At 35.8% G+C, this 25876-nt stretch overlaps 1 protein-coding gene and 2 long non-coding RNA genes across 5 annotated transcripts; 1 reads left to right on the plus strand and 2 right to left on the minus strand.

Annotated features, from left to right (window-relative positions):
* LOC135695446 (uncharacterized) lies at nucleotides 1-25175 on the minus strand. Of its 3 annotated transcripts, none has more exons than XR_016144044.1 (5): nucleotides 24869-25175; nucleotides 22520-22628; nucleotides 20361-20538; nucleotides 16963-17068; nucleotides 1-386 (listed from the first exon to the last, which is right to left on the minus strand). It is a non-coding gene; the product is annotated as an uncharacterized LOC135695446 (long non-coding RNA). The 3 variants fall into 3 exon arrangements; XR_010517251.2 differs by having other exon boundaries at nucleotides 3-386; nucleotides 16963-17060; nucleotides 24869-25170; XR_016144045.1 differs by lacking the exons at nucleotides 1-386; nucleotides 16963-17068 and adding an exon at nucleotides 18941-19249 and having other exon boundaries at nucleotides 24869-25168.
* On the minus strand, nucleotides 1440-13260 carry LOC135695434 (sodium-coupled monocarboxylate transporter 1). Its single transcript, XM_065214523.2, has 15 exons — nucleotides 12928-13260; nucleotides 11809-11874; nucleotides 9956-10007; nucleotides 9271-9338; nucleotides 8313-8467; nucleotides 7460-7600; nucleotides 7054-7183; nucleotides 6505-6593; nucleotides 5723-5835; nucleotides 5235-5305; nucleotides 4688-4774; nucleotides 3858-4027; nucleotides 2958-3058; nucleotides 2372-2514; nucleotides 1440-1686 (listed from the first exon to the last, which is right to left on the minus strand). The coding sequence occupies exons 1-15, from the start codon at nucleotides 13258-13260 to the stop codon at nucleotides 1603-1605; spliced, it is 1803 nt and encodes a 600-aa protein (XP_065070595.2). The 3' UTR covers nucleotides 1440-1602.
* Nucleotides 2974-12930, plus strand: LOC148960565 (uncharacterized). Its single transcript, XR_016144046.1, has 5 exons — nucleotides 2974-3113; nucleotides 5224-5323; nucleotides 7478-7659; nucleotides 8121-8227; nucleotides 11679-12930. It is a non-coding gene; the product is annotated as an uncharacterized LOC148960565 (long non-coding RNA).
* Nucleotides 25176-25876: the final 701 nt, after the last annotated feature.

Below are 25876 nucleotides of genomic sequence, written 5' to 3' on the forward strand. Positions count from 1 at the left end.
TGCATATTTAGACTGTTTTGGTAGTGGTCATTTTTCGAAAAAAGTGCAAGGCTATAGCCTTAGAAAAATATCGAATTTTTCATGGCCCTGAAACATGCAAATTTTTATTAAAAACAAGCTGTAGATAGAAGAAAAGAGCACTAATAAGAAAGGAGCATTCTTGCTACTCATGAGTCGCAATGTAATTTTAAGGGTCTTTATCTCTTGTCTGGCTTTCGAATTTTGGCATCCAATTTGTCACCATTCCTCTAAAGTTCCTCTTTCTCTAGAGCTTCTTTCATATATTCATTCATTGATTTATTCATCTTTTCATTCCTTGATTCATTTATTTTCTCGTGAAGCAAATATTTATTCGCGGGAGCTCGAAGTTGGGGCATGGCATGAGGCTGAAAATGAGAAAATTGAAATAAAATTTGGACCATACACCAGGAGAAGGGATAAAGAAGATTTATTGAATTGATTGTTTATTATTGAATCGATGTTAATGTGATGGACTTACGAACAGCAAGAAGACATAATTTATGCACCGATCTTTTACAATGTTATTGGTTTGCTGTTTTGAGGAAAAAATGACGCAAAACATGAAAAAATTATAAGTGAGAAATTTTTTTGCAGTGCAGCTTGATTTTAAAGCTTCAATGCAGATACAAGGTGAGTTGCTCTACATTTGACATTAAAGACTTGTTTATCTTAAACTCTGATTTGCTCATTATCTAAGCACATGAAATTAAAAAATCGAAACGAAACGTTCTATGTCCATTTTGAGTTTGAAAATAATGAAAAAATGGTTTACACCTAAACTGTCTATGATTTTAGCAAGCCAGCTATTTTGATCACTAAATAACAGCTTCAGAAATTGTTCACCTTGTAATGTTGTCACCTTGTAATCTTCTCGCCAATATATTAAAAGTTAAAAGTAAAAGGTGAACGTAGCAAGATACAAGTTTAATCGATAGTATTTTCCAGAACTCTCTCTCTCTCTCTTGATATTCTAGCGGTAAATATTTGGCGGTGGTGGTAATAATGAAGGATAATCTTTATCGACCTCTGATTGTTATGTATAATGTATAAAAAATTTCTTTACAGTGAAGTGGAAGTCTAAGCTAATGACTCGTTTAAAGTCTGGTTCACACAACGGAAAGTTTGCCCGTAAGTTAGTTTATATTATTTCAATAGCCTACGATATTTTCATGGATGTGTGTCTTTAGAAAAACAAATGTATCGTAAGATAGTGTAATATAAGTTGAAAAGAGTAAGGCAGTGGCTTGTCACCGTCCAAGCAAAATATTATAGGATCAATGGTTACTCCCTCAAACCTATCATCGTTAGAGGCTTTGTCATGCATATCTGAACAAGATCCTGTAGAGAGAAAAGAAGCAATTTCCTCGCTTCGATGAAGAGTCTTGTCAAGATCAACAGTTTCAGATAAAATACTAAAGACTTTTTACATGCCCTGTAGAATTAAAAATCTGAAGTGTTTCAATAACAGTAGGAGACGAAAACATTATATTCTCCGGCAATCTACATGGGTTCTACACTAATTAAATGCAAACATTAATATCATTATGCAGGCTAATAGCTATCTTAAGCAGGTGTCTCTAACTACTGTGCACTTTGGTTTTCAAATACCATGACATCATTTCTTTCCAACTCCATTTTCTGAGCATCAGCAACATCTGCATAATGCTGCAAGTGAAATAGTAACTAGATTTGCATATAAATTTCTTCAATTAATTATTTTATAAATTGTTAATGTACAGAAGCAAGTCATCTTTGAGAGCTTTCATGAATGCCAAGTTCTTTTCAAAAAATGGGCTAGGGGATTAAAAGTTTCCAGAAATTTTTTGAGTCAAAAGGATAGATTTAACAGTAAATGCAGCTAGAAAATGCATATAGGAAATGCATATAGTAAACTTAAAATCCCAGTTAAAGGGTGAACAGTGAAAAGTGTTCATTTTCTGGCCAAGATTATGTGTAAATGTTCGTAATGTATAGCAAACATAATACAGTAAAACCAAAACAGCTTATTTCTTGGAAAAAAATTGCCTGTGTTAAAGCTTTTCATTATTGCATCCAAATACTGCTTTTTATAAAAATATTGATATCTTCTCATTGATTCATGATGAAATGTATATAAGAAATGAAAAATAGAATAAGATATAACCATCAATACTTTAAGAGGAAGGAAAAAGAATAAAAGCCATACACCTTAAAAACATTATCTGCTTTCTAATCAAAACCTAATTCTTTCTAAAATTATCAATTGACGTTTATCAATGAACACAAAAAATGTCTCAACCTTCTTCAGAAAAACTGTGACTGTACAATATCTTGCTTAATTTGCAATATTAAGCATGTAACATAGTATTACCTTCAATTCAAGTGTTGATGCATCATTTGCAATATCCTGTTTAGGCCTGAATTTTGTCCTTCTTGCAGGAAGAATGCGTTGAATTTTAGATTTGTAGTCAAATAACAAACTTTCGTCAACTTTCTTATGCTGGTCAGAGGAATCTTCAAAATTGAAAAAAAAAATTCAATGAAATTTCCAGACAACAAAGTTTGATTGAATGTGAATGTGAATCACAGTCCCTGTCCAATAATTTTTTCTTTGAGCTCTGACTATCCTTTTTTAATCAAAAGCAATCATTTTCTTACATCTCTTGATTATTAGTTTTAGAGCCCTTTGCATTTGTTTGTTTAACTAGTGTAGATTCCATTGTTTTGTCGTTTTATAAATTCTCATATTTACATGTAGAGCAAAATTTGGCTTAATGTTGGGGGAAATGGGAGCTAAATTACCTTCTGGTTGAGATTGTTGGTCATAAATTATTTATTTTTCCCCAGGAAAAAATTTTTTTAGAGAAAGCCAGTGGAAACTTAATTTGGATTTGAGACACCAACCTCACTTATTATCATCTTTGATACTATTAAAATTATATTTTTAAACTTCTTACTAGTTGCTACTGAGACAAGCCACCCGATCACAATGGTACACAAAGCACCAACAGCACCATACCACAAATATGACAAGCTGTATAGTTTTGCCAATGGGAAACTGAAAGAGAAAATCTGGGTTAAGGACTGGTATGTCGATACATCTAGATATAGAGGTAAACACATACCTTACAAAATTACTACTTGATTCAATTCTTATTGGTTATCTATGGTACCCTACAAGGCCAGGTTTCATAAAATAAAATTCAGTCTATAACTATCGCATTGCAAACTCCTTGAAGAGTTATCACCAAATTAATTTCTTCGCTCTGTTCCTTAGAAGCAGGGTCACAGTGTAATTCAATTTCTTTTTGGGGGGGGCACCTAAAGAAAAACTGTTTTAAACAGTCTTAAAAACACCAAATTTTTGAACTTCCTGGCAAAATTTTGTTCTTTACGAGGGTGGTACACTGCTCCCAAGCCACTGCACTGCCTGGTTGGAAATCTGACGTCAAAAAAGATAAATATACTTTCCAATAGAGACATTTAAACATGAATCCATTATACAGGGGCCTAGGTAGCAGGCGGATGTAGGGTAGTGTGACATCACTCTTTCCCAATTCTGCAATAGTTGGTCAGTAGGACATCAGTTGGTCTACAAAATTCTTAGTTTATTGGTAAAATCATCTATTGAGACAGCACTAAACTTCTTCACCATCTACGTCTTTGCTGGTTAATTTTGCTATTGATAACCCTCCATCCCCTAGTCTGGAAGGTCATGCTGTGCAATTGCCATTGTGTCTCCTTTTTTATGTTGATGTCATTTTCAATGTTTCACCACTACCACCACCATTATATTGTTTTCTTTTTTCTTGAAAACAAGATTTTTAAATTCTAGTAATCAATTAGTGCATTCATACTCATGAGGTTTGTATATGCCTGTTCTATTGTTAACAACATTGGAAATGCCAACAGCACTGCAGTTGTTTACATTCAATGGGGCTGGTGCCTTGTCCCCAGGGTACATAATGCCCCCAAGTGAAATCCATGTAGTCATGGCTATCCCTGTGAAAACACCAACCAGTGCACCCTGCAAAACAAGATGTCATAACAGTCAATAGTTTTACATAACTGAAAAATGATATATGCACCCAATGACCTCGATTTTGTTTACTCAGCAAGCTACAAAGTATATTTTACTAGCCCAGAAATCTTAAAATCTCGCTTAAAATCTCTCCTTGTATACACCCTTTTCAAGTCCCTTTACCAAATTCATGGACTCTGTCCTACATCTTATCCTTCCTCCCAAGAACTTATAAACTTTCTAACGCTCTTCCCTTTTCTTGCTTTCCTGAAAATCATAGCCTGTCTCTATTCAAAACTGAAATTAACTATCCTTCAACCCTCTCTTCCCAACCCCTCCCTCCTTTCCTTTTTAAGGGCTTCGCTTTAGGCCCTTGGACATTTGCCTAACATCACCAACTTTAAAAATTGTAAAGCAAATTCTCCTCTTTTCTTTCAAAACACGAGGTTTCACAGCAGTTCAATCATTGTCGCAACGAGTTATTTTCTTTACAACTTTTTCACCCAATTTTTCCACCAAATCCGACCAATTTCAGAATAGAGAGGGCCATTTATTCCCCAGGCTCTTCAGCCACAACGCTATTGACCTTGCATTTCTTAACAATTCCTAACTATGTATTTCCCTGTATTGAACAATGAAAGAGGGCAAATTGTTTCTTCAACTGACCTTTGAATGAGCTCTGGTTGAGAACATGCCAAGTGTAAACATACCAAAATTCGGAGCTCCAATAATCCCAGTGATTGAATAGGCCAGCTAAAGAAAAAGTGAAACTATTGTTCATGAAATCTGCTGAAACTGTCTCATTGAAAAAGCCAGGTTTATAATGACGTAAGGAAATTATTACAGAAATATGCAGAGATACGAAAGGTTGAAGAATTCAAGCAAAAATCGTTAAAAAGCTTCATAGCTGCTCTTTTAAAATTGCCAGGAAATGAGAGCTTATTTGATAGCTTTTTCTGGAAAAGATACCTACGTTTAGGAAGGGGTGGGAGGTTGACTTGGTAAAATGCTTTTAGCTAAAAAAGAACATCTGTTTGGAAAGAAAAATTAAAAAATAGATGAAATGCACATTTGATATTTTCTTCCTTCACGAAAAGTATTCTTTTTAGCGTGCATTAGCGTCTTTACTTTAAGTAACTTGCTTAAAATATCTTCAGATGCATCATTAGCACAAATCAACTCTCCATTTATCATTTTTTAAGCAATCACATACCTGGAGTACTAGAGTGCCTGCAACTGATGCGAGAAACGAACATGCAATGACAGCTATTCCAAATGCACAGGCTACAATAAAAATAAGAGGTAATGCAAATTGTGGATTTTGTGTTGTGAGTAGCAAACACTTACTCCAAGCATGCCAAAGTTTTTTAAAATGTTAATCACTCTCTTTTCAGGCCTCATTATGCTCGAAACGTCGTTTGTTCATTTAATCAATTTTTCCTGGTACAATTTACTTACATTCATCGTTATTATCTCATATATACAAGCTCTGGGAACTGATAAAGATTAATACTTAAATCCGAGTAAAAGTAACGTTTCATTTTCTTTTACTCCGTACGAAAAGCTGGCCTACGTGCTGATAAACAAAACGAAGATTTTTATAATTTTTTGTTTATTTTCAGTAGGAAACAACTGATTCTCATTTTGATATTGTCGAATGCAGTTTATTCTTCTCTGAATAGTTTTAGAAAGCTATAATACCTATTAACTTGGATACAAGCATCATCTTGTTAGCACTCATGTCTGGGTATCGAGGCTTGACGATGTCTTCAACTGTTACTGCAGTTAGAGAATTTAGGCCGGATGATGCAGTGCTAAGAGAAAGGGAAAAGAAAGTTGCTTGATTAGAAGCCCTAGGTACCACGACTATATTGGTATCCAAAATCATTGCCAAAAGTCGTGGGACATTAAAGTCAGTTTTAGGGGCCAATACAGCAATCTTTTCTACCTCTTGAAAAAATATTGGTTTGCTTATAAAAATGAGAAAAAAGGAAGAATCCTTTTTATGCGACTTGTAAGATTTTTGCCTGAAGTTTTGGAGTTCTGGGAAAGGAGATTTGAATTGTACAAGGAACTTTTCCAAGAATCGTATGGTGTATACAGGCCTCAACCCAACTCAATAAAAAACACCTTTAATGGTTGTAAAATATTATTTGGTTCATAGGCATTTGAGCCAGGATGAACAAGGCTATCTTGACACCATACTCTCCCTGCTCTTAGGCTTCTCTGTTTAAAGGCCACAGCTGCAACATATCATTTAGGTCATAGACAGAGTAATTATAGGAAAAAAGAGACAATTTGCCACAAGAATCCTGTCTCAATACAATACTGTTCCTGTTCTCAGTTGCATTGCAGTGCTTCTAAGCCATGGCAAGATACTGAACTGTAAATTACATAACTCTAAAACTGAATCAGCCTCATATTTCCTTTAAAGGTATGCCAAAAAGGGTGTACATGAATTAAGCTACAAGGATTTTACAAACCTCAATGCTCCACTGAATAGACAAGCTGTGTAAAGTCCAGGAACTCCCGTAAGATGGGAAAGTTTGTGGACGACGAAGTATGGGATGACCTGCAAGGTGTAGAGTAAGATTCTAGTGGCGTCCTTTTTCCACCATCAAGGCATAAATTTACGATGAGGATTTATCTGCTGTTTGCTTAAGTTGTCTTAAAATATTTTATGAAATCTATATCTCCCAAAATGTTTACTCGCGGTATCAGCTCTGAAAATATAACATAAAAAGTGTGAAAGTCATTGAATCAAATATTTTCATCACATGAAATATGCAGGGCTGAAAAACGCACAGCACACTCATGGGACCGACGAGAAGGGCCAGGGGGGGGGGGGGCTTTGCTTTCATAACTTTCTAAATTCAAATGATATCTGGTATCTTTCCTGAAGCTTGAAGCCTCGTATGTAACTCCAGTTGCTAACAATAGTTTAATGATTTCACCTTGATTCACATCTCAGTAACCTTTCCCAAGGCCCAAGAAAGTTATTTTAACCTGAAAATTTTGAAAGAAATACAAACCTGGTCATTGCTTTTAATCTCTTTGGCCGTACGAAGATCACAACCAGCGTAAACAGCATACATGACCAACCCAGCAAAGCAACAGGCAACCACGAAGATAAATAAAAAGATGACATTGATGTAAATGGCTCTAGAAATAAAGAGATATGTTTTCAAATAATTGTTTGGAAACAAAATATTCGATAAAATTATCTGACAGGCTGGCAGTTCACATGATACTATGACTAGGCCAGAGATCAGCTGAAATCAAAATAGATGTGAAGGCTGATTATACACGATCAGTTTAAACTGACAGTTTTGGTGCGGATGTTCGCGGTATGAACCAAATTTAGATCAAATAGGTCAAATCCACTTGATTGCAGTGTAAAAGTTTGTATTAAGTGCATATGAACTTTAAAATATTTACTTTTTCACACTTTTCAAGGATGACGCTGATAAGAATCGTTGGACGACGACTTGTGATGTTGTCCAGTTTGGAATCAACGAGAACGTGCCTCCAACTACAAGTGTCCAAAATGTGTTCCTTACTGTTGGATCCGGATTGAAGCTGCCAAGAATACAATTTTATAAGACTGAGTTGATGCATGGAAGTGCTGTTTTAGAAAGGTATGATATCATTTCTGCATATCGCTATTCAAGTGAGTAAGATGCACTTATAATACTCACGTTCCATACTTAAAAGGGCAATTTCTGTATAACATAGGTTGGTTGATGTTGTATTAAAGATTGAAGTCTTTCAATAGTTTCTAGAAAAGTTATGCAAAGCAAGATAATTCTTTGCTTAGTTGCAAACTCTAAATTTAGGGGCTAGAGATTTCCCTCAAGTATCACCAAAAATGTTTTATCCCCCCCCCCCCCTGCTCATGTTACATCATTGTATTTTTATAAAAATATTTAATGGTGCTTTACTTTTGGAGGTATTTTTCTAAAAATGTTTTAACGAGTTTGTTGCCAGTCAAATGTATTGCATCCTAGAGCTGATTTGTCTCAAGACTTTTCCCTATTTTCACAAGTAAATCAATATTTTGTTCCAAGACTTTTGGCTTTTATTGCACTTTCTTGTTCAGTCAAACACAATTGGTTGAAAGCAAGCATATGTTTGGTGTCCAAAAGCTATTAAATGAATGGAAACAAAAGTTCAAAGAAGCCCTGTCTGACATATGACGTGAATCAGGTACTTCAATCAATTCATTCTTCGCTATTATGATTTTGATTATCTACGTCTTCATAATAGTCTATTTTGGCTTTGAAAAACTCACTCAAACAGTGTCAGTCGTTCTCCTTCATTTGCACGACAAATAACATTCCCAATGCCTCCTACTTCATTTGTGCCGGTCACAATAATAACAATAAGACCAAGTATCATAATAAAAGCTTGGAAAACATCAGTCCATACAACTGCTCGCATTCCACCCTGAAAATAAGAAAATAATTTCCTTATGCCGTCCATTTTTTATCTATGAGCTGCATGAAGCGTTATTATCAAGGATGTGGATGTTTTCGTTATTTCGGAAAATAAGAAGAGGAAACGATCATTTTGAGAACAGTTCACAGGGACAGTTCTCTGGCAGTTTGACCTTCCAGTATATTAAGACCATATTTTCTATCGGGGTTGCATCTGAATGAAGAGATAAAAAACTTCATTGGCATTCTGCTAAAAAATTTTATTGTGTAAATGTCCAGATATAGTATGTACTAGGAGAAGTGCACAAGATACGATAATGTTGTCAAAGTCATGAGTTAAAACAGGTTTGAAGAAAACACAAGGTTCCTTCAGAATTTGTCCTTATCTGGGCTCCCTTGTGGAGGCTCCAACTGTACAACAACATTTGAAGAGAAATTATGCTGCCTGATATTTTTCATGATCTTCGTTTGAGCTTTTCCGCGATTTCCATGCAGCGTGTACAGTTTGGGGTTAAACATGCATTTGAAAACATGTTTAGAAAGATTAATAGTTTCAAACTGTTCCATGTCCAGTAAATCAATTAGATTTTTAGTATCTGTTATATTCTCTTAAATCAAATACAAAATTTTATCACGATATGGATGTGCTTTAGAGGGCAACCTAATTAACATGCTGACTTCAACTGACGATGCAGTGAAGATGATTCTGTTAATCCAAACTTTGTTTTACGAACAAATAAAACTTTAACCCACGAAAGTACAACTAGTTCACCAGATAAATACTTCTCCTAGTATGTCAATAAAGACACTAACCAGTGTTGTGTAAAAAGTACACACAGCTCCTGTTGAGATGATTGAAGCTGCCATTGGAACGCCAGCAACTGCAAAGGAAAAAATGATATAGTCATAAAACTGTAATATTTATCTGGGTTTACAGATGAAAAAACTATATAATTTAGGACCAGAGAAAGGAGGTGACACTTTGCTCCCGCGTGCCCAGTATTGTTCAGAAGTGTACCCAAGTTTATCCGGAAGACTTCCTATAAAGGGATAGTTTATACCCTCAAACCTAGGACATTGAAACTTGGAAAAAGGGATACCTTTTCAAAATTTTGCAAAAATCACTGAAATAGGGTGTTTTTTAAACTTATCGGGGCCAAGATTCCTCTTAGCTGACATTATCACTACATCATAGATGTCTGCCTATAATTTGTCTGCATGTAGATTTTTAATTTGAATAATCTGCCGAGAGACTTCAGTAGTCTTGGTAGTTATAAAACTTTCATAACGACATTAAGAAAGACCATATCGACAGTTACAATTAGATAGCTCCAATTCTTTTTTGCATGATTCAGTTAGTATGCCTAATTTCCTTCAGTGTTAATTACGAATATTTTTAAACTCAGAATCATAACTTTAAGGAATATTTAAGCACAGAAATTCAAGGTATTATTATTAAAAAAGTGTAATTGAATTAAGGAGAATGACCCAATCTTACCTGCCTGCAAAGCAAGACTTGGAGCAAAGATAACCACTGCCAGGTATAAAATCTACGGACGATCATATGATTAATCAGATATCAGTCAATCAGTTGTAGCATAATGATTATCATCAGTGGCAATCTCTATAATTTACATCGAGACGTAGGACACCTTAAAGGCGATCAATTTGAACTTAATCAATATGTCAATCAAATGTTCCTGTAATGAATCTGGTCACCAAATCAATTGAAGTAACCAGGAATCATACTTATTAACCAGGAATCATACGAATTTTAGACGAAGGCTTTGGGAAAGGGATTTCTAGCGGCCAAACAAGGCGTATACAGAGTCATAACCATATATTTTATGGTTGAGCTGTCATTTATTCTCGTTTGCTTTTGAGAAGAACACTCCTTCATCCCCTCCTCTTGGGGATTATAATTGATCCTCAAAGTTGATAATTACTATGGACCCACACTACATCAATGTGGAACCTCCTCCAAAATACCCCAAGTTATACCACTCATGACCCCATTTGACGTCAAAACCACTGTTATAGGCCCCCCATAACATTTTATTGTGGATATTCACTTAGTCAACATCGAACCCTCTCCAAAAAACCTTAAATTAGGTCCTATTTTATGTCAAAACCATTGCTATAGACTCTATCCTCACAAAACACTCGCACTTAATTTCAGCCGATTTCTATCTTGAATAAAGCTGATAAAATATCAGACCGGTTCTAACTCTCACCAAAATGCCCAAAGTTAAGAGTAAATTGGTCCATCCAAGGCTAGGCCATTAACAAAGAGCCGCTTCTCGGAGATTCTTTTTTGCTATATATGAACAGTAAACAGAGAATATTTCACCAGACACTGTTGTGTATATGTTATGATATTTATTGGTTCCTTTCTAATCTTGTCTCTCGTGGGTTTCTGGCTGATTACACTCTTTTTTTATAAGAACCAGTAAATTTAAGTTCAGGCTGACTGTTCTTAATTTTTTCGAAAATCTAAGGCTGGATTGTTCTCAATTTGTTCTTAAATTAAGAGGGTGTAAGCAGTGCTATTGCTAGCTTTTTCGCTCTAAGGAGGTGTTCAGGCCTCATTTGCCAACAAAGTGAGCGAGACAGCCTTAATTTGCTGACAAATTTGAATATTCACCGAAAAAGCACCCACACATCGCTAAAAATCCTCGAATTTGAGAAAAAACGTTGTTCAAAATTGCATTTTGCAGAAGCTCAGCCTCAGCTTGTTCTTAATTTGTTCTTAACTTTTGACCAGTTTTGAGGCTTGTGTTCTTATAAAATCTTTCTTATAAATAAAAAAGTGTAGTTGCTTTCATAATACCCTTATATTATTTTCTGCCTTATTCAAGTTTTTTGCACAAAAATATGCAAGTAGACCCTCAACCACTTTCCATCAGAGTTTGGATGCAGATGGCAGTGACTACTCCTTCATCTCATCTTTTCTCATTTTTCCATTTTTGTTTTTAAAATTTCATTTTCACATCTTGGCCGCTCTAGTGGCATCTCTCTTAACCTTTTTGTTCACATATCTTTAACTGTTCTTATCATTCGCATATTTTTTCAATAAATCTTGTGATCAAATGATTTTTGTGTTTTTCTTTGATTTTTCATTGTTTTCCGACAAGAGGGACAAACAAGTTGCTTAGACATTATTTTTACAGGCTGTTTTTCAAGTCAGAAGTTATATCATTGTTCTGGCTAATATCTTGCAGGTTTCATTTGTCACTTGATGAAGTCATGCTTCAAGCTTGACACTTCTGCTCAGCTATTTTCAGACGTAAAGCAAGGGAATGGTGCAAAAAGACTGGACAGGTGTGAGAAAAATCACAAAAAATGACTTACGTATTGCAAAATAAACAGGGCACATCCTACAAGGCGGACACCACGACTGAATCTCTTTTCCAAATACTAGAGAAAAAATGGAGTAAACGTTTATGTATATACCAAGAAATGGATAATTGTTTTTATAATAACATTATGGTTACATTTTCAATACTCTTTCCACGAAGATGAGGAAAGGTTCATTCGCAGTTTTCTAATTAATAAAATAGCGATCACATAGTTGCCTTCTTTTACCATATGACTCTTTTACATAAAAGGACCCAATTTCTTATATTTTCTCTTCACTTTGAAAACGTTGACAGAAAATAAATAAATCGTGACCGTAAAAAGGGTGGAGGAAAAATTCACTCTTGTTAATAAGATACACGTTTCACATGAAAACAAAAGGATGTCTAGAAATTTGCCGATAAAACAAATTGAATTCTAGAGATTTACCGATAAAACAAAAGGATTTCTACCAAAAGGTGTACGGGACTTTATATGGAGTGATTTGCTCCTCGAAAAAGGGAGTTTGTTGTGGAAAGAGCAAAGGGTGCTGTTGCAAAAAAAAATTCAAGTAACAATAGACCACTTTCTGTCATCACGTGTTTTATATGAGAACATGAATAACTTAGGGGCAAATAACTCTGTGAAATCTCGTACATTATTCGTCTAATTTCTTTTCTCTGATCAGAGAAACTGTAGAATTCCTATTATTTTGTTTAGAATCTTGTACACGTTTTCTAAGAGTAAATTGTCCGACGAGAAAATCGAGGTTCAAGATAGATGTAGTTAGGTTTTTATTTTTTCTAAACTTTTGAGTTAATTGTCAATTTGTTCTTGAATTATTAGGGTGTAATTCAAATAATGTTTGTTTTTTACAAAGATTTGCAAAAGACATACCCAATCCTGAAAGATATCTTTTTTATTCCAATGTTCTTGCAATGTTTTTACATCATTTATAAAATTTTACCTCTGCCTCAGCTCCTTTTAAATTTGTACTTGCTTTTTTGCAGCATTTAAATTTGTGTTCTTATAAACTTGCTCTTTGAAAATGGGGCTAAACTCCCTATCGCCCTCTATGATTTACAACTTGTAATACGAGCAAGCTAGGAAAATGCTTGTGTTTACTTTACGTACCTCGTTAGCACTTGTAACTTTGGTCTGGTAAAATATCGGTGCATAGATCATTGCAGACAGCAACAACATGGCGACGAAGGAGAGATAGGTGATTAGGTACTGGATACCGTAAGTGTATATTTCAGATGGAATGCCCATCAATGCGATTGCAGATAAGAACGATGCTAGTAAAGATATAGAAATCGGCATCCAGTGCATACTACCGCTTGCCGTGAGGTATTCCTTCGTGGTCGTTTGCTTGCCTTTATAGCCGTAGTAGATGCCGATTACACTTGAGAAAAGTAGCATCAGCGCAAAGACAACATAATCAACTGCTGAAAGTGTGTTTGCCATTTTGTTTTTGGACCGTATCCCGATGTAGAGAGTTTTGTTCCCAATGTCTCAACGACACCCTTGTTCACTTAGCTTACGTGTAGACTCTGCTGTTTTCAATGTGGCTCCAGTGTTTCGTATTTTCTTCTTTAAGTTTCCTATTTCCTATTTTCTATTTCCTATTTCCTATTTCCTACTTCCTATTTCCTATTTCCTCCTAAATCGGCAGAATCCACCAATCAGTGAATGTGGTTCAACTTACGCTATTATTGATTGGCTAATATTGATTGACAGATCGCTTAAGCCACTTTTGCGTCTGTCAATTGCCTTTAAAATTTCATTGTTGCCAAAGAATGAATCTTTAATTCAACTCAACGGAACAGTGAAGCCAAGTTGAAGACAGTAGCGTCTGCACGAAATGCGCACTTGTACAAATGATGAGTTCTTTTCACTTGAAATATGCACAAACGATCATTTGGGCTGACCTTCCCTGAATTTGCCGCAAAAACTATGCGTAGGGAGGTAATTAGAATCTTTAAGCGCAAAGTAATGTGGCAAGTAGTGTTCTGGCATCTGGCAAGGGCTTTTGCAAATCGCGCAAGTTTTTCGATAAATGCAAAATAAGCTAATTTTTTTGGCTAAAACCAAATAACATTTTTAAATCCAAACAAATTCAAATAAATCTAGGTTTTTGGTTTTCAGAGTAGGAAAAACCAAACTGGCAACCCTGCCTAGTTTATGTTAACGTGCGATCACTTGAGGAAGCCGGTGTCATATGCGTTTTGGTACCCTATTGTTTAAGTGCTTGGGTACGATTTTGCATAACCAAAATTGCCATGCGTTTGAGTACCCGGACCGAAATGCATAAGGTTACCGAAACGCATATGACACCGGCTTTGACAAAGGCTAGGATGAGATAGTGACAGATTACTGGCCATCCCGAAATTCAACTTTTTGTTGGTAATCATAAAGGAATTACATACATGACATGACCAGCTTTTGGTTTTGTAAAGGCAGTTTCAAAATCATAGGATACATCACAAAAAGTACATTGCTAAAATAATACCCCTCCTGTTGCCTTTTATCATCGAATGTAGCCGAAATACAAAATCGATCCTGCCGAGAACTGGGAGGAGACGTGTCCACTCAGGCCCCGTCCCTCATTATGTACTTTGTCAGTTGTACTCAAATTCTCATCTGCTACGCGCAACGACGCTGAGGAGCTAAACACTAGTACCCAGTCTTTAACCGTTTAAATTTTGGGACTTTCTTGGGACTCAAACAAAGATGACATCTCGTTTCAAGCACAGAATTTTGATTCATAAAAATATACAATTCACAAAACGCAAAACCCTCAGCAAGGCAAGCAAATTGTATCATCCTCTGAGCATGTTGTGACCTGTTACGCTGTCGCCCACATGTTTTTGCTAAATATTGTGATGAAAAATCTGAGTGGGATCAGCCTTTGCGCCCTAGTTAAGCTGCAAAATGGAAGAAAATTTAAAGAAGTCTGCTGTTACTCAATAGGCTACCTTGGAAACATGAATTGTGTTCAAACATGAATTGTGGAAAGTTTGAATTTTCGAATGTGAAAAGAATAACTTCAGCCTTGCTAACTTGAGCCTGCATGCATGATAACTTCTCGTATCGATGAACCCAAATTAAATTCAAATGTACTTGTTAGCATGTACATTAAGGTTCACGAAAACATTCCAACATTCCGACATCCCAGTATTCCAACATTCTAACATTCCAGATTCCATGTTTTCAAAATAGTTATATTTCATAACCTTAAGATATTACATTTGATCACTATTTCACTGACGATATTACAGACTGCAACTGAACTAGTGTAAAATACATTGAAAATGTAATCATAATGTTTTTTTAAAGAAACAATGATACATTTCCACTAATGTTTACACTTAAGCTAACTCCGTCTCTTTCGCTAGTATTTGGAAAAAAGATTCAGTTGTGGCGTCCGCGTTGTAGGTTTCCTGTTTATTTTGTAATACATAAGTTAATTTTTGTGATTTTCTCATGCCTCCCCAGTATTTTTGAACATTTCTCTTCCTCTACATGTGAAAATAGTTGTTCAGAAGTGTCCACCCTGAGGCATGACGACACAAGCGATAAATGATGCCTGCTATGTTATAGATGCCTACCATATCAGCCAGAAGAATGTTATACCTTCTGCTTTGAAATACAGACTGAAAATAATGTTTAAGCATCTTGTTTATCTCTCTCGTTGAAAAACGACGAAAATCAAAGAAATCTACAAAACAGCCCTAAAATCGTTTGGTAGCAAACAGCCCTAAAATCTAAGCAAGTCCAAACGGGAAAGAATGCAATCCAACTAACAGAGATGCTGCAGCAAGGTACGTTAAAATGAGCAACAGTAATTTAGGCTTGTAATTAGTGAGTTTTATTCCTTGGAAATAGTGAGTTTTATTCCTTGGAAATATCCCCCTCTCTTTTCAATTTAGCAGGTATGAAGGGCGGGCACCACCGAAGCCCGTTCTATGTAAGAATGCAGTGCCGTTCTTACGTAGCAAGTACCAAGTACCCTGACGGGGGGTATTAAATTCTTGGAACGATTCTCTTACTGACTTGATTGCCTCAACCCATTTGCACATTGGAATGAAAATCAGCAAATTTTCTGAATCATGAATAACAGCTTGACGTTTGTCTAATTGGAGAATGTCGAATCACGGTTTTGTGCTTTCCAAAATGGTGTAATGACAAATGACTAAAAGGTGGAATAAGGAATAGTGGGTGCATTAATGCAAACCATGAAATGACTGGTTGCAGAATCATAGATAATAGAATGACCGATTGATGTTTTACAGAAAAAATGCACGCCCTTAAGGTTAGGGCCTCTGGTGAGAGATAGACATGGTCAGGTATTGTTCCAGATTTGTTTGAGATAAGCATCGGCTGGTTTGAAGTGCCAGTGTTCTGTGAGGATGGGGCCTATTATAGTGGCTTTGACGTCAAACGGGACAATGAGAAGTTTCGATGAACAGGGTTACCTTTACTGCTTTGTCAGTTAATTAACTCATTTGAAGCTTTCCTTCCAGCATCACTTGTGATACAATGTAAATAGATCTATATATTCATACATTTCATACATACATTGCCTTCAAGTCCTTTTTCTAAATTGAATTTAGGTAGCATCCCTTAAGAATCAGAGCCAGCAACAATAAGGTAGGGAGGAAACACGAGCAAATGGGAAAGTTCTGCGGGAACCGTAAAGTTCTGCAGGAGAGTAGAAAGAAGATGCAAAGGGCAACAAAATTAAGAATATGGGCGGATGAGGAGGGCTAATATGAAAGGTTCCAATCTCTTTGTTCTGAAGATTTTGAAAATTCCTAGCTAAAAGTTTTAAACGAAGTTTCGTGTTTGGTAGATTTGTTATTTATAATATGTTAAGCGTGCTGCTTGAAAACTATGGGTTAGAATCAATGTTAAAACGTACTAAAACATGCTCTACCCATTTACGTATTTGAACGAAAATGGAATTACTTTTAAAGGTCGAATGGTCTTAATAAACTGGAATGTTTAACTCTCAAAGAACTGTCTCTGTATTTAAACGCTATTTGTCGCGCAAATGATGAAAAACGACTGACACTGTTTGAGTGAGTTTTTCAAAGCCATGATAGACTTTTATGAAGAAGTAGATAATCAAAATCATAATAACGAAGAATGTATTGATTGAAGTACCTGATTTACATCATATGTCAGACAGGGCTTCTTCAAATTTTTGTTTTATTCCTCGAATAGTTCTTGGCTACCATACATATGCTTGATTTCAATCAGTTCTGTTTGACTGCAAAAGGAAGTTCAATAAATGCCAAAAATCTTGAGACAAAATGTTGATTTACTACAAGCAAGATAAAATAAAGAACTTTTTTTTCTTGCTACAAGGTAACTTATGATAATAGAAAAAGTCTTGGGACTTAAATTACCCTTTGGGTGCAATGTAACAGGCAACATAATTGCCAAAAACCTGCCTAGAAAAATACCTCCAAACGGTAACTGAAATTTCTTCGACAAATATGCAATATTATAACCTATGCATGGGGATGAAGCACTTTTAAAGATACCTAAAGAAAATCTGTGCGCAGACTCGACTGGTTTCATAGAAGACTTTAGCTACTTAAGAATAAATTTATTTGAATGTAAAATCTAGGGTTTTCATTAAATCTAGAGTTTGTACGCAAAGAAGGAATTTCCTAGAAACTTTTCTATAAATTATTGAAACATTTCTGTCATTATAACATTAGTCCTGGAGTCTAACTCAGAAGATTTCACCCCATTTTTTACAGAAGGTCTGACCCCATATCATTGTTGCATGTGCGAAAATCTGTTTGTCAACTCAAACTAATCCAGAGGGTATGCTCGAAACGTCGTTAATTATTTTAAATAAATTTTCCTGGTACAATTGACTTACATAGATCGTTATTTAATCCAGAGGGTTCTGGTACCACAGCCTCCAAAATTTTGCCCCAGAGAACCCTTTCTTGTCTCACAAGTCATATATCTAAAAACGTACTATAAACCCTTTTTCATTTCTTTTAATTTTATTTCGATTTATCTTACTTTATTTTTGAATTACTTCAACACTTAAAGCTAGTATTTAACCTTTGCCGGTTCTTATCTTTTATAATTGCTGATTCTTACTGTTATCATTCAAACCGAAATTCTCGATCAAGATTGAGATTTAGACTTTTGAAAACCCATCCAGAAGTGTATTAAGACTTCATACAAGAAATGTTTGTCATCAAACTCACTGGAATTTCCTTTTTTAACCAACCCCATTAACAAAACCATGGGGCAAATGATCAATGCTGATGCAGCATGTCAGCAAAAATTGGAACCTTTGCATGTCAGCAAACAAGAGTTGCATCCATGAAAATTTCGATTTCGGCACGGTAACGTTTCATTTCTTGAGGACATTGTCGGTATAAACAATTTTTGATTCTCTTAGCATGGATGGTAAGTAAGACGTCATTCTTGACTTGAAACAGTATTGAATCAAGAAAGACAACATGCATTTGGGGCTATTGAAAGATACGATAAAAGACACAATGAATCCTTTTCACCTAGACCTTGACCCCAGCATCTATACAACATTTGCACTGAAAATGCTGCAAAGCAATGCACACAAGTTTTCTGTTGGTTAAAGAGAACGGAAATGCAGCTCACAAAATTTTTTTTAACTTATTCCTTGCACAGCCAGAAAGATTTAAGCAGAGATAACACAGCTTGAGCTACTTACATTTACAACAGAAAGTATAAAGCGATGTGTTAAAGTTGGCGAGAAGAAAATGGCAGTAACTCAAGTTCGAGATTTGTTTGGGAGTATTCTGTATCATTTACTTCAGAAAAAGATTGACATGGGTATTGTGCTGACCTACCCTCTGACACCAGTTCAATGGTCACTGTGTGATGTAGATGCAGATGTTTAGGTGATGTCTTCTAGCAGAAGTCGACGTTTAGGTGATTGATGTCTTGTTTTACTTCTTTATGTATTCAGATTTGCCAAATTATTTCGGACAATTGGCAGAATACATACTCAAAAGAATCCTTAACACTCAAATGTATCGACTGTATACTTTTTGTTGACAATTTGGTGCAGCCTTCCATCGAAAAGAAAGAGAGAGAAACACGAAGATCACGGCACCTTCATAGCAACGTCCAAGTAGTTGAAGAGAGAGTCACTGAAAAATATTAGCTTCATGGAGGCAATGATTCAATTGCTGACATGTTATTTGGGAGAATCAAAAGTTTGCTGCGTTACTTAGTGAAATATTTCTTCATGCAAACTGTGGTAATACTTCTTTTCAATATGCTGCTATTGAAGGTTGAACGAATAGAGATGGAAAACCTTCATACAAAAAGAGAAAAAGCTGGCGAGAGAATGCTAACACGTACTGGTAAGAAACATGGAACAGCAAATGTTGTTGTGTGCACAGTAGACCAGACTTCTTGGTAATTGCAATCGGAACTAGGTCAGAGATGAATCTGCCAATGCACAATTGGTTAGAACTGTGGCAGCAGTCAAATATTCCTCAAATACCAAATATATCACGCATTTACTGGGTTGGAATACACAGCTGTGTTTCACAGGAAAGGAAAAATAAGATCTATTGAGGTTTCACAGAAAAGGAAAGATGCCAACGAAACATTCTGTAAGTTGAGCTCTGCAGACAGGATAAGATAATATTGTCCAATCAATTCAAAGATTTGTTTGTGTTATGTATGTACAATCCAACTTGACAAATGTCGGTGAAGCACGCCAACATATGCTTATTGATAAGTACAAGTCAATACGCAGACATTAGAGAAGTATATAGAATGGATGCATGCGCAGTGGTACCATGTGGATCTGTGCTGATGGAAAGGTCAAAAGAACTGCCATTATTGCTAGAACATATGGGTGAACATATGGTGGTGGGACTACTCGCATTCAATGGTATCAAAGCGATTCTGCTCCAAAGACTGCTCCTAGACTTATTGAAAATGTGCAGAACTGACAAGAACAGTGATTCTGAGAATGAAAAAGCTACGTTTGTAATATTCCTCGGTAGTGACCATACCACATTGTTAGCAAGTGTTTGCGACTGATTTGCTCAATCCACCATAATATTTGGTTAGCTATGATAATTTTGTTTTCTATTATCATGCCAGTCCCTGCTAAAATAAATTTCTTATGTAACCTTTGAGGTGTAAAATTTTCTTGCGGGGGAGGGGGGGGGCTATGAATTTGTATTTCTGTTGGATTGTTTCTGCTCCAACACTGGTGTTTTTGTTGCATTGTGGCATGTTTTTAGGTATGTAGCTTGCGAGTGGAAAAAATATTCTCTAGGCCAGCATTTGAGAGGCTGTGGTGTCCAGACCATCGGGTATGGTTGAGCTGACATTTTTCACCTAAGTACACCTACAAACAATAATATGAGGTGAAATCTACTGTGGTGGGTTCCAGGACTACATCGTTAACCAATCCCAACATAAATGGAGAATCCGCCTTATAAAGAACGACATGAAAGCATTTTAAGTGAATCCCATGGCAAGCTGAAAACACACTTGAATAACATTAGGAAGAATTGTTACTATACCTTTCTAAAACAGCACTTCCATGCATCAGCTTAGTTGAATTTATGAAATCGTATCTTTTTTGGCAGCTTCAATCGTATGGAACACATTTTGGATACTTGTGGTTGGAGGCACGTTCTCATTGATTCCAAACTTGACAATATCACAAGTCGTCGTTCAACGACTCTTATCAGCGTCATCCTTGAAAAGTGTGAAAAAGTAAATACCCTACAAATCATACTCACGCAATACAAGCTAACATGCTGAAATCAAAGACCCCCACCCACCCCCTTAAAAGGAATTTAGTAGCATGAGTAAAATAATTTGACTGAAATGAAGTGCATCTAAATTTATGATCATTAATGCTTTGAGTTCATGCCGTGATTACCGTACCGTAATCCTTTCTATCGAGGTAGATTTACCATGATATCGTAAATTCACAGCGTTTCACACTCAGATAGCGAAAGACTTTGTTAAAATGAGATGTTGGTCAAACTAACATAGGTCTAGGACTCGAACGGGACCAGTTTTTGAAACATCAAATGAACAACAAGAAAGTGGTTTCAATGTATCGAGAAGGTATATCGAATAACCCATGGCTTTCCTAGCCAAATATTTCGCCGTTTAATTCCCTCTTTGTAACAAAGATCTTTGAATCTAAGGTGGGCTATGACGCGTTTTTAATGGTTTAAAATTCACCTTCTAGTTCAGAAATCAATGTGATTATGGCAAGCAGTAGTGGACAAAAGGTGGTTGAAAAGGAAATCAGACGTTAAAATTTATATCATCAGTGTCCAGAATTATTGGCCTGTGTTTGAAATCTTGATTGTTATATATCAGTTTCACTTCGATATTTGAGATTCTTAAAGTGCTGCTTGCTGCCGAGAAGTCGCTTTTGTTCAACCTAGCTCCAATATTTATCAACCAAAAACATTCTACATACATGAGAAGTTTTTCTGACAGAGTTGGGTTGAGGCCGGTATACACTATCCGATACTTTGAAAAAAACCTTAGTTTTACAGTTCTCTATTCTGTTTGACTTATATTGGCTAAAAGGAATCATTGGGAGGTGCGGCCAGTAGGCACTAAGCAAACAATGATAATATCTGTTTTGATGTTTCAAAGTGACGTTTCAAAAAAACCACACAAAGCTACTTGGTATCAACCTCTTTGGCCTTGTCTTTTGGATACAAACCTCTTATGTACACCTATTAAATTTTGAAGCTTGAAAACAAGAATGATATTGACCTTTTTATTTTCAAGAATAATAAACTGACGAGTTACATAATTTGTAGCCTCTTTGCAATAAAGGACCCACCAATCTTTATGTCAAAACATTTGCCTGAAACAGTTTTCGGTACAGCTCTCATTTCTTTTCCTCTTCGCAATGTTTTAATTGAAATGTCTGCCAAAATTTTCGGAGCACCCAGTCGCCCGTGGTGTGTTTATAAAATGTTGCTTTTGTCACGATACTAAACTTCTCCCATCCCCTTCCACAGAATATTCCATGTAAATCACATTAAAAACGTACTTTTTATTCCTCCATTTTTCCTTTTTTTTAAGCAACAAGGATTGCAAAGCATATTACAGATTGTGGGGGATAAAATGTTTGAGGGACTAAACATGCTAAAAACAAGAGCAAATCTATTTTTGTATGGTTTAAGTACATTTTGGAAATTATGGAAGGGGGGGCTAAAGCTTTCACGGTCCCTGTTGAACAAACCAATATTGTTGAAAGAAGGAGAGATGGTTGGATATATTTGCCATTGAAAACTGACATATGTGTCTCGAGACTTGTGGCAGTGATTGTTGATACCGAAATAGCCGTGATATCTGGGATTCTCTCTCCTCTCTCTTAGCACTGCATCATCCGGCCTAAATTCTCTAACTGCAGTAACAGTTGAAGACATCGTCAAGCCTCGATACCCAGACATGAGTGCTAACAAGACGATGCTTGTATCCAAGTTAATAGGTATTATAGCTTTCTAAAACTATTCAGAGGATAAACTGCATTTGACTGTACTTATGGTAAAGCTTTTCGCCTGTATTCCGTTGAAAAGACTTTATCGGGTTCAAGAGCTTATATATACGAAATGAAAAAATTTTGAAATCTTGCCATGCATTGAATGAAATGGAAAATGTTTGCTAAAGACAACACAAAATTCAGAATATGCATTATCACCTGTTTTCATTACAGCCTGTGCATTTGGAATAGCTGTCATTTAATTTTCATTTCTCGCATCAGTTGCAGGCACTCTAGTACTCCAGGTATGCGATTTCTTTTACTTTTTCTACAAAAGGATACATGAACTTGTGTTAATAAAATCTTGAAAAATACTTAAAGTAAATTACATGACAGAACCGCAATTTCCGTGGAGGCTAGAGGGCTGAAGCATTTCATTCCCCGATCATTTTGATGAAAAAAATAATTTTGTGCCTAAAATTCTTTTAGAAAGCCAGAGAAAGTATCAACATCAATAGCCAGATCGTAAACTAATAGGGAAGATTACCTTTATAATATTCAACCTTGTGTAGCGGATTTTTTTCTCGAAATTACGGTCCTTCATGAAGAAGCAAGGCTAACAAGATAAAAAGAGACCAAAAGACTAAAACAGAAGTGGTGGAAGAGACTAAAACAGCATCATCTGTAAATCTAGAAGGCAAAGAGGAGAATACCGAATTTCACGAAGGGTTCTTGCGTGTTTGAGTTATTTGAGTATCAAAGCAGCGAGAATACCAAATGTGCATTTCATCCTTATAAACACCTTCTCAAAAGAGAGGCCTTAGATTACTGAAAGCTTTTTATACTAAGCAAACAGCTTTCAAACATAGGTATCACTTCCATATAAAGCTCTAAAATAAGCACTTTTTTCTGTTGATTCTTAAGATTAGAAGATATAAATCTTTTCAATAAAAAGCAGTATTTTTAAACCATATGCAATAGCTTAATATTAAACCAAGGCAAATTTATTTCCAAGAAGCACAGAGATTCTTTGGTATTGTGAATTTTATTCAAAAATGTCAGTTATGCATTGAAAGCATTTTAGCAGAATATTTGCCAGTCAGTTAGCTTTATGTTTCAAACTTCAATGAGGGTCAATTCTTTCTATCCAGCACTCACTATCAAATGTGCCCTTTTGATTACAAAATTTCTGGGAATCTTTGCTCCACTAGCACATTTTTTAACTAGAACTAGTGTTTCATAGAAGATTTTGTTTTGGGTTACGATTCAAAGACAATTTACCCTCTGCACTTTAACAGTTAATAGAGTAAAAAATTAAATTAAGTTTAGCTAAAAATATACACTGTTTCACTTGTAGCATTATGCAGATAACGAAGATGCTCAGAAAATGGAGATGGGGATAAATTATGCCATTGTAAATGAAAACCAGACTGTGCAGTAAATTTGGTTCATTACTTTTGGCATCTAGTTTTTTGTAACACTTCATAGTAACATGGCTGTGATTAAATATCTATGAAATTGAAATTAAACAACATTTTTTAATGAGCTTAAGATGACACACAGTATGTATGTATAATAATATTTCATGTGAATTACAAAGAAACTTTGAAAACATGCTTTCAGTTCGGTTCATAAATTAAAAGAACAAATACACAATTAACACTATCATGTGTTCTCAAACAAAGGTTTTCTGAACGCTAACAAAATTCTTTTGAATTCTTTCTTATTAAGCATGTCTTTGAATTACTTTTGTATTTTAGCATTAAAATGCACATATAACATTTGCATATACTTCTCATTGCATAGATCAGTGTTGGATTTAAAGGGGGAAACAAGGGGCAGTTGCCCCTCCCTCACTGAGTTGAAGCAAGTCTGGTGCCCTTTTCTGGACATTTTTTGCCCCTTTTCAAGATTGGGAATCAGGTGAAAAAGTTTCTGAGACTTATAGGTTAATTTACTTCAAGGATTACCTCAAAGTATACAACAATTATTGTGAAAATTCCCTTACAGAGTGAATGGAGAGCCTTCTGACAGTAGTTAGGGACTGAAATTGTTGTATACAGTGTACACTTGTCATCGATTTCTGAAAATTTTACAGCGCCCGGCTTCCAACTGCCCCTCCTTCAAAATTGCTCTGGACCTGACCTTGGCATAGATAAGGCAGATAAATATGCATGATTCATGCAAGGCTCTCTGAGGAATTGAGGATAATGCACCATATTGATATTCCCCTTTTAACAAAACAAAACAGTTATGTACATAATATTTTGCTTAGACTAAAATAAGCAATTGTCTCTCCCTTTTAGACTTGCATTAGACTTTCTTGTGTTACATTTGTTCTTCCACTTAAGACAAACACGTTTTTTATAAGAAACCTAGCTTGGGCTCTATTACTAGGTTTCTTATAAAAAAGACGTGTATATCAGATCAAAATAACCTACTGTGCATTTGAAATACAAACTAACTAATTTACCAGCAAACTTTTTGTTTCAAGTTTTGAACCGACCTGTAAACAAACATTAGCTTGGACCACTTATTGACTTTGAAAAGTTAAAAAATGCATCATACCTAACTATCAAAGGTCGATGAAGATCATCTTTGTATTCTTGTTAAATTCTGTTGATCTGTTCCATAGAAATGATCTGTTCCCTGGAACTTTCTTCTTAGGCTATTGCCGCCAAATGTTTACTGCTGGAAAATACAAGAGAGAGGCTGGTTCCGCAGAGGCTAGTGCAAACTCCTTTTTTGCAAAGGTCACTTTTTGGTTTTTTCCTCCCGGGTTTTTGTTATTGCACTCAGAGGCGCCGGAAGCATCGTGATGCGGCGGGGGCAGGAACTGCAGAAAGGGCACCTTGGGGGTATTAAATTTTGCTGCTGAAACAGATCGGGAAACGTCGTTTTAGCCAAAGACGAAGCCTGGTTGTAGGTGAAGGCGCTGTTAAGGGAGAAAGGGGTTGGTGATCTGGGAGCGTAGCCCCCAGGGAAATTTTTGGTTGTAGCGCCCTAAAGACTCTCAGGAATGAGGGCAACACTCATCAGTGATTAAAATTACATTTGAGTCAGGACTACACTACAGTCAAACTTCATTCTCGAAGTTTCGTTCACCCAACTTCAGCTATCAAGGGAGGCTGGACCCAATCCTACCTTACATAAATACAAAAATTTGTTCTGATGACTATCTACATGGTTTGAAATGATTTTTGGATATAACTCCTCTAAACATACTGTTTCCCCTTCTTTATTTAAATTTGGTATAATCTGTAGCTATGTTGAATCTAAATAAAGCCATCTAATTTATGTTAGCGTACGTATTCCTTGCAAAAATCACAAGTACAGTTGAACGATGAGAATTCTGAGATCTTTGTTTAAATATTTGTTAAGTTGCGGAGAACTTATTTCGTTTGAAACTGATCCAAATGGAATCACATCATTGTATTATTCAAACAATCTTTTGGTGGTACAAAACTTGAAAATGGCTTTTAAAAAAGCAAATATTTGAGTAAACTAAAGCTTTTCGTCTGACACTCTTCAGACTTTGAAACGTCAGAACATAGATTGAAAACTCTACGCTAGGAA

Source organism: Rhopilema esculentum, chromosome 2 (assembly GCF_057945365.1).
Source record: "Rhopilema esculentum isolate cy_ngs chromosome 2, ASM5794536v1, whole genome shotgun sequence".
In the NCBI taxonomy this organism is placed as follows: Eukaryota; Metazoa; Cnidaria; class Scyphozoa; order Rhizostomeae; family Rhizostomatidae; genus Rhopilema; species Rhopilema esculentum.